Source organism: Halyomorpha halys, unplaced genomic scaffold, assembly GCF_000696795.3.
Source record: "Halyomorpha halys isolate HHAL.00 unplaced genomic scaffold, Hhal_1.1 Scaffold158.1, whole genome shotgun sequence".
Classification (NCBI taxonomy): domain Eukaryota; kingdom Metazoa; phylum Arthropoda; class Insecta; order Hemiptera; family Pentatomidae; genus Halyomorpha; species Halyomorpha halys.
This window is the reverse complement of record NW_027107138.1, coordinates 562,442-574,905: the sequence shown is the minus strand read 5'-3', so window position 1 is coordinate 574,905 and position 12,464 is coordinate 562,442. Positions and strand designations below refer to the sequence as shown.

General features: G+C 36.8%; 1 protein-coding gene across 3 annotated transcripts in view; it reads right to left on the bottom strand.

Moving 5' to 3' along the window:
- Positions 1-3,296: 3,296 nt before the first annotated feature.
- Positions 3,297-12,464, bottom strand: part of stac (C2 and C2B_Munc13-like domain-containing protein staccato) — a 149,083-nt gene continuing 139,915 nt past the window's right edge. For all 3 annotated transcript variants that reach the window (XM_014417496.3, XM_014417497.3, XM_014417498.3), the window contains 4 exons: positions 8,061-8,364; positions 5,704-5,827; positions 3,849-4,042; positions 3,297-3,645 (listed from right to left, as the gene is read on the bottom strand). In XM_014417496.3, coding sequence (XP_014272982.1) covers positions 3,542-3,645; positions 3,849-4,042; positions 5,704-5,827; positions 8,061-8,364 — 726 coding nt within the window. In that variant the 3' untranslated portion in view covers positions 3,297-3,541. The remainder of the gene's footprint in view (positions 3,646-3,848; positions 4,043-5,703; positions 5,828-8,060; positions 8,365-12,464) is intronic.

The window sequence follows — 12,464 nt, the reverse complement described above, 5'->3', positions numbered from 1 at the left end:
GCATATTATGGGTTTTTTACTACATAAAAATCTGTGAAGCCACAGAATTGTCCGAGACCTCGGAGACAGAAAATGAAGCAGGAGACTCTGGGCGAGAGAATGATCACCAAGAAAAGAGGACTTGGAGAAGAACCGGAGAAACTGTTAGAAGAAGAGGAGAGTTTTGAGGAGTGTGCCCACAGAGAGGCGACCGCACGTTAGAGAACCATCATGTAAGAGGAGAGCACGGCGGTCTGCCTATTATACGAGAGAGAGAGGAGTGCGAAATGAAACGCTTGAAGTGGTGTCAAAGACTGATCTATTTGCGGAGCCTGTCCGTCTTATATATACAATCGGTCAGCTGTTCTCGATCAGCTGATATGGACCTGTCAGCTGACAGTCCGTAACTTATGTATATATATATAAAGTTAAGTATTGGCGAAAGCTTGACATTTTGCTTATAATTCTCTTTATAATTATAATTCTCCAATTTACCTTGATATTACCTTAACCCAAACACCCACCTTCCCTAGCAGGTCACACCCCACAATCACTTTGTATTCCCTCGGCATACTCCCTACGATATGTACCGGCAAGTTATCTCTACTAAATCCCCATCGGGTCAAACTTATCTCTACTTCCCCCTCTACCACGCAAGGGCCACCGAGGGTTATTAATTTACATTGACATTTCTTAATCATGGGCGTCCTATCTCCATCACACAGCTTTTGCAAGGCTTCTCGGCACATGATGGTGTTGGAACTGCCGGTGTCCACCAGGCACCTCACTCCAGCTATCTCTATTATAGGCAGACCGCCGCTCTTTTCTCTCACATTATACTTCAGCAGTGTTCGGTCGCCTCTCTGCTGAAAACCCCTTCAGATGTCTCGCGTCTTCCTCTCTCCAGTCCCTCGTCTCCATTTTCCTCCGTTCTCTCCCTTCCATCCTCTTACTTCCTTCACCTTCACCTCTAGACTACTTCGGTTCCTTGGCTCCTCGAATTCTTCGGTCTCTAATGCTCCTGATGCTTGCGTAGATTCATCTGAAGATCTACTGAACCTACGGTGGCTTCTCCGTATCTGTTGGGCGTTGATCTCCATTGGTTCGCCCCGGCTCACATCTCTTCTTCGGTACAAATACGGGCACTGTTTCCATATGTGCCACTCATCCCGCATTCAAAGCATCTCGTGCACGGCAATGCGCCACTAAATTCCCAATTTTACCACATCCGTGACACTTGTGGTCCTCCCGCCGACTATTGTTTCTGGGTTTAACTAGGCTTCTCCTATTTTCTTGGTCTATAGCATTCTCTCTTCTACCATTTCCGTGTTCCGAAGGCAGAGCAAGGGTCCAGGTAATCTCTTATGGTCAGGCTCCACCATCCTCCGCTGACGTCCCTCGCGGACAGGGTCATCAGGGCGAGTCTCATAGCTTGGTGCACCTCAATCACCCACGTAGTTGTGAGCCCGCTCCTCGCGGGAGTGGAGAAGCAGGGTCTAAGCCACTCCCTCCTGTCTTTATCCTCCTTTGGAGCCTCTATAGGGATTTAGTCCCAAAGATATCTCTCCAGGATACTCCCGTCCCAAATATTGGGGACACCTTTTACTTCCAGGCGAGGCCTGCGTGCCACAGCAAGGCTCGCCTGTAATCCTTTTTCCCTCAGCTTATCCCAGGTGAGGAGCTTTTGTGCCTGGTCAGCGCCTTCTGTCCTGACCAGAACACTGCCCTTTTGGGTGATTTTTATCAATTTTATGTCCCCAATGCTCTTCAATTCTTCTTGGGACGGGAGTTCCTTGTATATATCTTTTTCCGTCCAGCCCGCTGCGCTTCCCTTGAGTGTGACATATGTCGCTGTCTCCTGGAGTTTAAGCGGAATGGCCGGAACGCTCGCAAGGACGCCAGCGAAGGTAAGTTTTTTCCCCACCTTTGGCCCTTCTTTCGGAGGCACATCCTGGGCTGGGGTCTTCTTCTTCCTCCTCTTTCTTCGCACGGTTTTTTCCCAGCCTCCGCTTTCCTCTTCTCCGCCGTCTGTAGAGGTATAGGACCATGATTGACTACCAGATTTTTACCTAATTAAGGGTACTCACTTTATGAGGTTGGGTGGACCTCAGAGGGCTCCCTAACCCACAGGTCTAACTCATGGCTACAGTGAAACAGAAAATAATTATCTGCCACAGCTGGATTCGAACCTGGGTCTTTGTAGTTAGCAGTACATTGCCTTACCTCTGCGCCACCGCACTCCAAATATATTGTTTATTGATAATAATAACCATATAAATTGAGAAAAAGCTCATTATACCACTCAATTGAGCTATCCACTCCCATTATATAAATACATATAATCCATGTGGCTTTGTAGAGTGTCCAGTATACTGGGGGTCACATAAGATATCTCAAATGATACAAGGTTATTTATTTATTTTTAGTTAATAAATATCCTAGTAAAATAAGCTCACTTGTGCAAAATTACCCCCTGAACCTAGAGGTGAATGTAAGAAAAATATTTATTTAAATAACAAAAACGTTTTGTGATGAATTGAGAAAAGTCACAAATAATGTTATTACATGATAAAATTAAAATTGTCATAAATAATGTTTCAATTAGGAAAATTCCTGGATCGACTGTCCCCTCTACCCTTCCAATGGTATGAGTGAGTGACAAAAACCCTTGGGCCTATGGGTCCCCAAACTTTATATTTAATCCTAGTAGCAGGCTGTCAAACAACACAGATGCGAGATTTCAAGAGCATCTTGGTTGGCATGCCACGTAATTAAACAGTTCAGGTGCTAGGTGTATATAATGTTCATTATGAACCATCTTTCTTGACTATCCCCATGTTTCAGTAACTTACTCAGTTTCTATTTGTTTGATATGATTTGTGCATACATCATCATTTCTCTTCTCAGGAGGGAAGGGTGTGCTATTTAGTGCTATTTGTAGATTTGAAATAATTTTCTTATGGCTTTTAATTCCCTTCTTCTAATTCTTTCTTTATTCAGAATCTATGCATATTAGTATATTTTAGCTCTCTTATTATGTATATGAAGATTTTTAGCTGAATATATTATATTTATTGCATATGCTGCTGCATATTTACAGGTTTTTATTGCATATTATGGGTTTTTTACTACATAAAAATCTGGGCTTTGGTCATAACTACTATTATAATGACCATAAAGATATTATTGTAGGCTAATGAAGTATCACCTTGAAAATTCCATTAATTAATGGGAAAATTATAATCAACTCAAAAAAAGATTTATATAAAAATCTTAATACTATAAGTATCTAGTCATCAGTGGCTATAAAAAATCAATAAAGAAACAAAAAATTTAATAATTAAAATATATTTATTTTATAATACTTTATTTTTAAAAAATCTTAGAAAAATACACAATTTTTACACATCCATTTATATTTAATAATCCTTTTAAATCCATTTATATATATAATGTGGGTGCACCAACATATTTACATATGAGTATAGGTTTATAATAATACATCTTTCCCTGCCATATCCTCTTCTCACAATATACAGTTATCCATTACGACTTGAGTCAATCATATATCATTGATACTTTGCATCTTAGTTTTTTGGTCTTTAACAAAGTCTCTTGCTTGTTTTTCACCTTGTCTATGATCGATTGCTTTTATGATGTCTGAATCTAGAACAAGTATAATCTATTTAAACATTTTTTTTTAATACATGAATATATAATTTAAAAAAATAACAATGATAAATATTTCACTTATTCAGTTTTATTAAAATTGTACAATTGTATGCTGAAATGTCATTTATCTTAAAAGAAAATGAAAATATAAGTATGCATATTATATTGAAAATAGTAAATTGTTAAAATAGTTTTACCAAAATTAGTTGGCTTGTTAAGAATTAAATGAACTTGTGCCATTTCATGTATTGAAGTTTCCAAAGTTGTTTGTGGAATGTCTGAGAAAGATAAAAAAGCCTCTGCCATAAATTCACTTGATATAAAATCTTGATCTTTCATTATGAAGTGTACCAAACCATTTTTGGTTTCCTTTTGCTCTTTTGAAAGCTGCCTGGAAATATTAAGTAATAATTACATGAATAAGAAGTTAATTATGTCGATTATGAAGCTTTAAACATAAATATTAAATTATAGGTGAACTCATGTCGAGTTACAGAATGAAAATAATGTAAACAAAAAAAACAAAAACAATGTTATATGAAATTATATAATTAGAATGATTTCCTTTTTTCCATTACACTTCGACCATGGATCACAGTGTCATTAAGCAGTGGTGGCTTGGGAGCATGCATAATGATTAAATTGCATTTGAAGTGGTGGGAAAAGCTCTAGCATCAATTCACCTTGGATTGTTCCGAACTGTTTTTAGTATTGTTCTAGCTTTGACCAGCCATGATCGTTCTGGGAACTTTAAGGATTTTTACATTCCTTCAATTTTTTTATTTTTATTTTATGATCAAATTTATTTGTTTAAGTATATGAATTTACTTACTTATGCATTCTTTTATTTTACATACTTCCAATAACATTTTGTACATGTTCAAAAGGTTTTTTTTATTTTAAATAAAGATTTTTTTTTTACATTGTCTTGGATTATTTCACATTGTTTAAATTTTTTATAGAAAATGTGGTGATATACAGTAACTTTCTAGAGTTCTTATTCAGTAATTACATTAGAAAACCAGCAAAACATTGATGTATTAGCTGATGCATACATAAATTCAGTAGCATAGGCGGCTGAGGACAATATGTTGTCAAACACCTGTTTAAACTTTATTTGGTTAAATATTACATTTTATGCATTAAATAATACTTATTTAAATTAAAAGAAAAGAAAAATCAACCAAAAATAAATTGTGCTTTTAAGTGGTTTCCCAGGAGAGTCCCCATGGTCAAAGTGTTAATGATACTCTCTCATTTATGAGGCTTCCTTGTAATCGTGTATTTTAAATCATAGTTTAGATGGTCATTTTGTGCCAAAGTAATTTTCCAACACTACTTTGATAAAATTTTAGTACTAATCAATTCTAAAAAACTGGAATCAGTCTTTTTCACTCACCATTTATTGACATCAACATCAGGTTTTCCAAATTATATAAAAGTAAAATTAATTCAGAGAGGGGACAAACTTATACTATATATTTTATATAGAATTTTTTGAAATATGCATAGATTAAAAATGATATTCCCAATAAATTAAAGTAAATGAAATTCAGAGTGTATTTATTCCTGATGACAAACAGCTGTGGGATAGTTTCCTGCACCAGTTCACTATGATTATTATGAAAATTAGCACTAGCTCTAATCAGATTATAAAAATCAATTAAGACAGCCTGATATAATGACATGGATTTCTGGAGCCTTATTTGATGCTGTATAAGGCAATACATCAGTGAATGTGTTTTAAACATCTATCAGAACAACAGTATAAATCTCTTTGAATGTCAAAACCAGAAATAATAATCGGGAATATATTTCACTTTCTTTTTTTCTATAAGATTTTCAGTTCGCTAACATAATACAGCAGAAATATTCTCTATTAAAAGTACTTTAATCAGCAGTCAATCCTTCTTTAAATTTATCTGAGAAAAATACACTGGCTTTGTACAAAAAGGTTATCTTTTTATCACAGTTTATTAATGGTATTAGGAAAAATAATATAATTATAAGAAAAAATAAAATGGTAAGTATAATGCAAAAAAAAATTCTTACAATGTAAAAGTGTCGTCAAAAAGTGGAAAGAGGTTTCTCCTTTGTGTTTTAGTTTTTGGTTTTATAACATCTGCAAACTTTTCTTTAGGAAGTAAATGGATCTTCACATAGGGATCACATAAACCTAAAAAATAAATAATCAACATTTGTAATTATTCTGTTAATAATCTTTAGTTAAAAGAGAATCAAGTCAGCATGATATGATCTAAAATGGATTATATGTATATGTCACAGATTTTAGTGAAACAACTTTTTTTGCTTCTAAAACTATGATTTCAAAAGTTTGACATAATTCTTTTTATTGGTTAATTTTTATATGATAATCAATTTTTTTTCACTATAAGTACAGTCAACTATCACATCTGATCTAGTATGAGAATGCTATCACCATAGTGAATACTATGAGGATGGCATAGGAAATATACATTTTAAACCATTTCAGTGCTGCGATAGTTGCTATCATAGCATTGAAGTGATACATTGAAAATAGGTTTTGATGTGATAATAGTTTCACTGCCCCTACACGTACTGTCAACTATCACGTCAAACCTAGTGTGACAATACTGTTATGAAGGTAACACTATGGCAGTGGCTACAATAGTTCCTGAAATAGATGGACACTTTTCCATGTAATCTAGTGAGTATCTAGTATTTATAGTTTTATAACCCTTCAAAAATGTAGTTATTTTGGAAATAGTTATTTTATATTTTTGTGAAATAATGTATTTCAAAAATAAGAAAATTGTGAAGTAGCAACAATTAGATAATTATTTCAGAAATAATTATATGAGAATAAATTGTTCACATAACAATAGTTATTTCAATAAATATGTAAACATAAACAGCTTAGTTATCCGATTGATATTATTTCATAAAATAATCATTTTTCAGAAATAATTATTTTGTAATAAATAAACCTTTAATTTATTTGATAAATACATTATTTAAACAATGCCCTGGTCTAGCTTATTGATGCAAATGAAGCTTTTTGCAAGAGGTGATGTCATACCATCCTCAGTTGTAAAAAATGAGCTAATATTGCAACTTAAGAAATAAAAAGTATCTGAATTGACTGAAGCTTATTTAGGCATATGAACATTATTTCCTTTTATTTAAATGAAAAATGGAATCACAAAAAATAAAACATGTATTTTGGTGTGAATCTGATGAACTTTTGTTTTGCTGATTATGGGATGTAGGCAGGGTTGGATCTGTAGATGAGGGAACATTTTCTATGAATATAAGCTCAATGTCATGATGACCTTTCAAAAAATATTGTCTAGTCATCGCAATGCCCACCTCATTGGAGATAAAAATTATCTCACTTCTGAATCCCATAGATTCGGGATTTTAATCTTTTGTTCAATGTTATACATCAGTAAAGGACATCCTTTTACAAAAATTAATTATGATATATAATTTTCAATAATGAAGCATTTTAATCAACCAACAAAAAAAATTAAACCCCCCAACCAAAATTAGAGGTTTTTCGTTCCAAGATATGTACACCATTTGCAGTCTGAGTCTACTCAGAAATTATTGGGCTGATTATTTTGAGATTTAGCTCTAAAGTCACATGTTACTTATGACTCTCGGAACTTATCATCATCAACTGCTGGATGATTTCATAATTTTGGTAAATTCAACATTTAATACACCCATATCTTGGCTAGTTATGAAAGTCTTAATAGAAACAATTAAAATAAAATGAAGAGCAATAGGCATATTATCATTTCTGTTTTTGGAACAGGAGGATCAATGCTTGTGTATCCAAGTGGGCGCCCTGTGTACAATAGTGGAAAAACGATTTTGATGAAAGTTGCCTCAAGTCAACAATGAAATTACAAAATTCGTCAAAACTGTAACCAAAACTGAAAAGGTCGGTTGATCACTAGTTCTAAGCAAGAACAAACTATTTAACTCTCCAAACTTTTCTAGGATAACAAGTTATGGATTATTAATATGTGAATAATATATTGTACAGATTTATTTTTCTATGTTCATCAATATTTCAAGGGCTTGTTTTTTTTTTATCTTCAGGACTTTCTTAATATTTTCTGTTGTTCCAAAGTTTATTATTAATAAACTTTATATCTTTATCTTCATAGTCATTTCTAATTTGTATTCTTATTATATATAAATATAATATAATTATGTGTTAGTCAAATTTCTAATAATTCCCTTGAGTTCTGACTTCACACATCTCACTAATATGTTGTTTAGTGGTAAAGAAATAAGATGTGAACAGATTAAGATACAGTTCACACATTAATTACAAAGGTAGATATAAAATTACAAAATAAATAAAATTATTGTCATAATTAATAACTATCTTTAGACCATAATAAAACGCTCACCATTTTTATCATGAGGTATTAAATTTCTTGCATTTAATACCTCAATCCTTAACATATAATTAACAAATTGTGCTCTTATTGTTAACATTCCCATTGTTGGTTCTTTCATCATCTTCTGCTCTTTCAGTCTTTCTAAGTAGTAAGATTGAATCAATTCATCCGTCTCCATGCCATGAAATCTTAGCAATTTTCGAATAGTGATATAGCTTTCATTATTTTTTAGATTTTCTGATTGTTTAAAAAATCCAACTAGAATCTCTAGTGCTCCATCCATGTTGGCAAAAAATGAGGATGGTCTCTTTTTCTGAAAAAAAACAAAAACAATCCAAACTGTGGAATCAATAAAATATGATTAAACAGAACAAAAAAATAAATCTAAATGTATAAATTCTCTGTTTATCATTTTTGATGGTGTTAAAGCCCTAAGAAAGATTTATTTTTAGTCACCTTTCCAGTTGACTTTTCAATCATGTTTTTTTTATTTTTTTTATTATTATTTTCTTTTATTATTTGTTCTTTGGAGGGTTTCAATTTTATGGTCCTCCGTCTACTATTAAAATCAAACCAGCGATTGAGTTTCTTTGTACTCTTGGGAACAGCTTGGTATGTTTTCATTTACGAAAAGCCCCTTACCCTAGCAGATGGGATAGTCATAATTAGAAAATTACAGTTCAAACTGGATCATTAGGAGAGAACCATGAAAATCTAACTGTAGTGGATTAATCATCTTAATAATAAGATGGACAACTACAAGATTCAGTTTATTAGCTTGCAAATGAAAAAGCTATAAGGCCTAAATAAATATGATTACATGAATAGATCAGTTAAAGAGAAGGAAATACACAAACTGATCTAATGTATAAACTATAGCACTACAGAGAGTTAGATTATCTTCTTACTATACACAGAATTTTGAAATATATTTGCACTGTTTACTACTAGATTATTTGGAGTACATAACAGAAGATTCTAGCTGTGAATTATTTTTTGGCCCCAGTTTCACCAAATCAATAAATCTTTCACTATATATTTTGAGAAGGAAGTGAAAAATAGATCTCCAGATTCCTAGTAGCCGCTAAGAACATGATGACACATATGCTGAACTCTCAGAGTTTGTAGGACGGCAGGTTATTGCACTTATAGCGACGTTACCTATGAGCACTCACCAAAACTAAGAGCTTCAGCACTTCCCACCTAGGAGCACTCACTACCCATGTCTGTCTAAGTGTTGTGTGGTGTTTATTTATTTATTGAAATGTAAGTAATTTAATAATTTTATGTATAAAAATGTAAATATAATTTTAATTGTAAATGTATCACTTTAATAAATAAACTTTACCAAAAGAATATACTGAATCATAAAGAAGTAAGTTCTTACAGGCCGTACCACTCACCGGCCTTTGCATTCATAGCAAAATTATTACCCTAGAGATGATGGTAATAGGTTTGCAGGTCCGCGTCAGTCATTGGTTGTGAACAGTGCACCCGCTACATTCTGCAACTGTAAGTCCTAGTTAAGTGTCCGTTGTGCAGTGCTCGTGAGCAGTGCCCGTTGCTCAGTGGTTGTTCTGCTGTGGCCGTCCGCAGTGCCTGTCTGTTGGGCCGTTCGCAGTGGCTGTTCTGCTGTGGCTGCTTGGAGTGCTCGTTCGCAGTGCCTGCCCCGCTGACATTAGTGCAAGATGGCCCAGGCCTTGGGACTAGCTCAAGCCGCAAGCCTGCCGCCAGACTCTGACGATGACACTGGATCTCCACCGGTCGCCGGTCCATCAAAGGCAGCAGGCCCATAACACGGGCCAATGCAAATACAGGCAAGCTAAAAAATTACACACTTGTAGCCCGCAATAAGTGGTCAAAGAAGGCGAAGATGCCACAATTAGAGAAGATGGATCCTGACTTCATCAATAATACATTCGCAGCTCTTTCATCATTATCCACAGACCCAGGGACCTCAAGAGTAGAACCTCCTACCAAAACATCTCTGGCAATTCCACCGGTCGTCGTCGCAGGTCATCAGGTCCCAGAGATGAGAACTTATTTAGCTCGCCTAAAAGTTCAGAAATATCTAGTTTGTAAAACTGGAGGGGGTATCCAGATTTTCCTAGAGTCCGTAGCAGACCGCGACGCAGTCGTGAAAGTACTCAAGATACTACAAATCGGGCATCACAGTATGCCCCACGAAATGGCTAGACACAGCAGTGTTATGTTATCAAAAACATCGACATCTCCATGCCCTTGGAAGATGTCAAAGCTGCTTTTCAACACCTGGCCCCTATATATCTCAGACGTCTTAACAAATTGAACAATGATGGGACCAAAACACCTCTCTCACCTATTGTTCTCACGGTGACGGTACAGGTCACCCTAGACGACATAAAAAAGGTAAGACATATAGACCAATGCTTGTTCACAGCCCACCATTTTGTTCAAACAAAAGAACATGGCCCCCCTCAATGCTACAGATGCCAGTAGTTCGGCCATACCAAAAACTACTGCGGGTACAAGGAGGCGTGCGTGCGCTGTACCCAGGAACACAGCATTGGAGCATTGGTGCCTGCCCTAGGGTGGGAAACCCGAAATGCACCAACTGTGGAATGGACCATGTAGCGTCCTTCCGTGGTTGTGAAATGCGCACAAAGCTCATGGAAAAAATGGAGGCTAGGAAGGAGCAGAGGAGAGCAGCAAATGCGAGGCCACCAGCAGCAGCTCGTACTCAACCACCCGCTACCACAACCACCAGACCACGAACCAATAGAATGGTGAGTGCAGCCACAGCTACTCGTCATTTCTTCAGCCGTTCACAGCAGCACCTGCATCAGAGCCCATACCAGATTCTCCAGAGTCTCCCGACCCAAATAGGAGTCCAGCAACCCCGCCCATCACCACCCAGCTCATTCGACCCACAGCTCTTCATGACCACTGTGATGACCCAGATGAACCACATGGTCAGTGAACTATGCTCCCGGATCATGAGGGACATGCAGGCGTTCATGTCTGACATAAAAGAGATCAGGGGACAAAAATCACCATGAACTCATTCCGGGTCCTCAACTATAATTGCTGTGATATTGCACCGAAACTAGAGGAGGTGGAGGCGCTCTTAGCGCTCACCGAACCGACGGTAGCAGTCCTCACCGAGACCAGGATACAGGGGCGACCACCATATATCAGGGGATACCACGTAGCCACTGATGACCTCCACGATCCACATGGTGGTGTCCTCATAGTTGTCCGCCATGGCATCCGGTGGAAGAAGATCCCGCTACCTCTGAACATCCAGGAGGCCTGGATAAGTCATATCACCATCCAAGTGCTGATGCACCAGCCCACCTACATCACGGGAATCTACTGGCGTCCTAGAGGGTCAGTACTGGAACTGCGGCAGCTCTTAGACACCTGTAGGGCAAGGACGAACCACTGGCTGGTGGGAGATCTTAACGCCAGACACACTCTATGGCCCAACACATCAGCGAACCTGGCGGGAAGACAAGTGGTAAAGATTGCCTTCAATCATACTCAACTCATACTTTCCGTCATTTTGGTACAGGCTTTCAATCCACAATAGACCTCCTGCTGACAAGGCAGCTACACCGTATCACAGGCTGCTCCGTGGCTGATTTCACCTCATCAGATCACCGCCCAGTGATCTATGAAGTACACGAAGGAAGTACAAGAAGGCGGTCTTTACAGACTCAACCACCTCCTCACATCACCAGCGCTCTCTCTGGGGCTTAAACTGCAGATATACAAAAGCATTCTGAGGCCGGCGCTCCTCTACGGGTCACCACTCTTCACCTACCTCTCTGAAGGCACGCAGCAACACCTCCAGCGTTTCCAGGACACCATGCTGTAGAGGATGGTCTGCACAACATCATGGAAGAGGAAGAAGCCTCCGGAACTGCATCAACTCCTAGAACTGCCCACAGCGCCAGAGTTCATTGGTCGGAGGCAAGTTCTTTGACTCCCTCCAATATCTGACCAATTCACTCTTCCAGGCACTGACACCATCACCTCCACCAGTCCAATGGCAGGATTTACACCCAAGACCATCACAACTTTAATCCAGCAAAAGTGACAGTGACACGATTTTCAGTTTTAGTTTTTTAGTTTTAGATTTAGTGAAAAGTCAAAAAATTGAAGTGCGCCCCAGCACCTCACATATTTTCAAATTTAACAGTGGAATTTCAAAAATTTTGGATTACATATATATATTGTAATATGCTCTTTTTTAGTAAATAGTATATTTTGATGTATAAATGGTTTTAATATGTTTTATTTTATGTATCATTTTAATATTCATTGCTTTGTTTATCCAAAAAGCAAACTAACCAAGTTTCATTGTTTATAATAACTTACGAAAAAACAAGATGGCGGTATGTTGTCAATGCCACATTGAGTAGAGTCAAA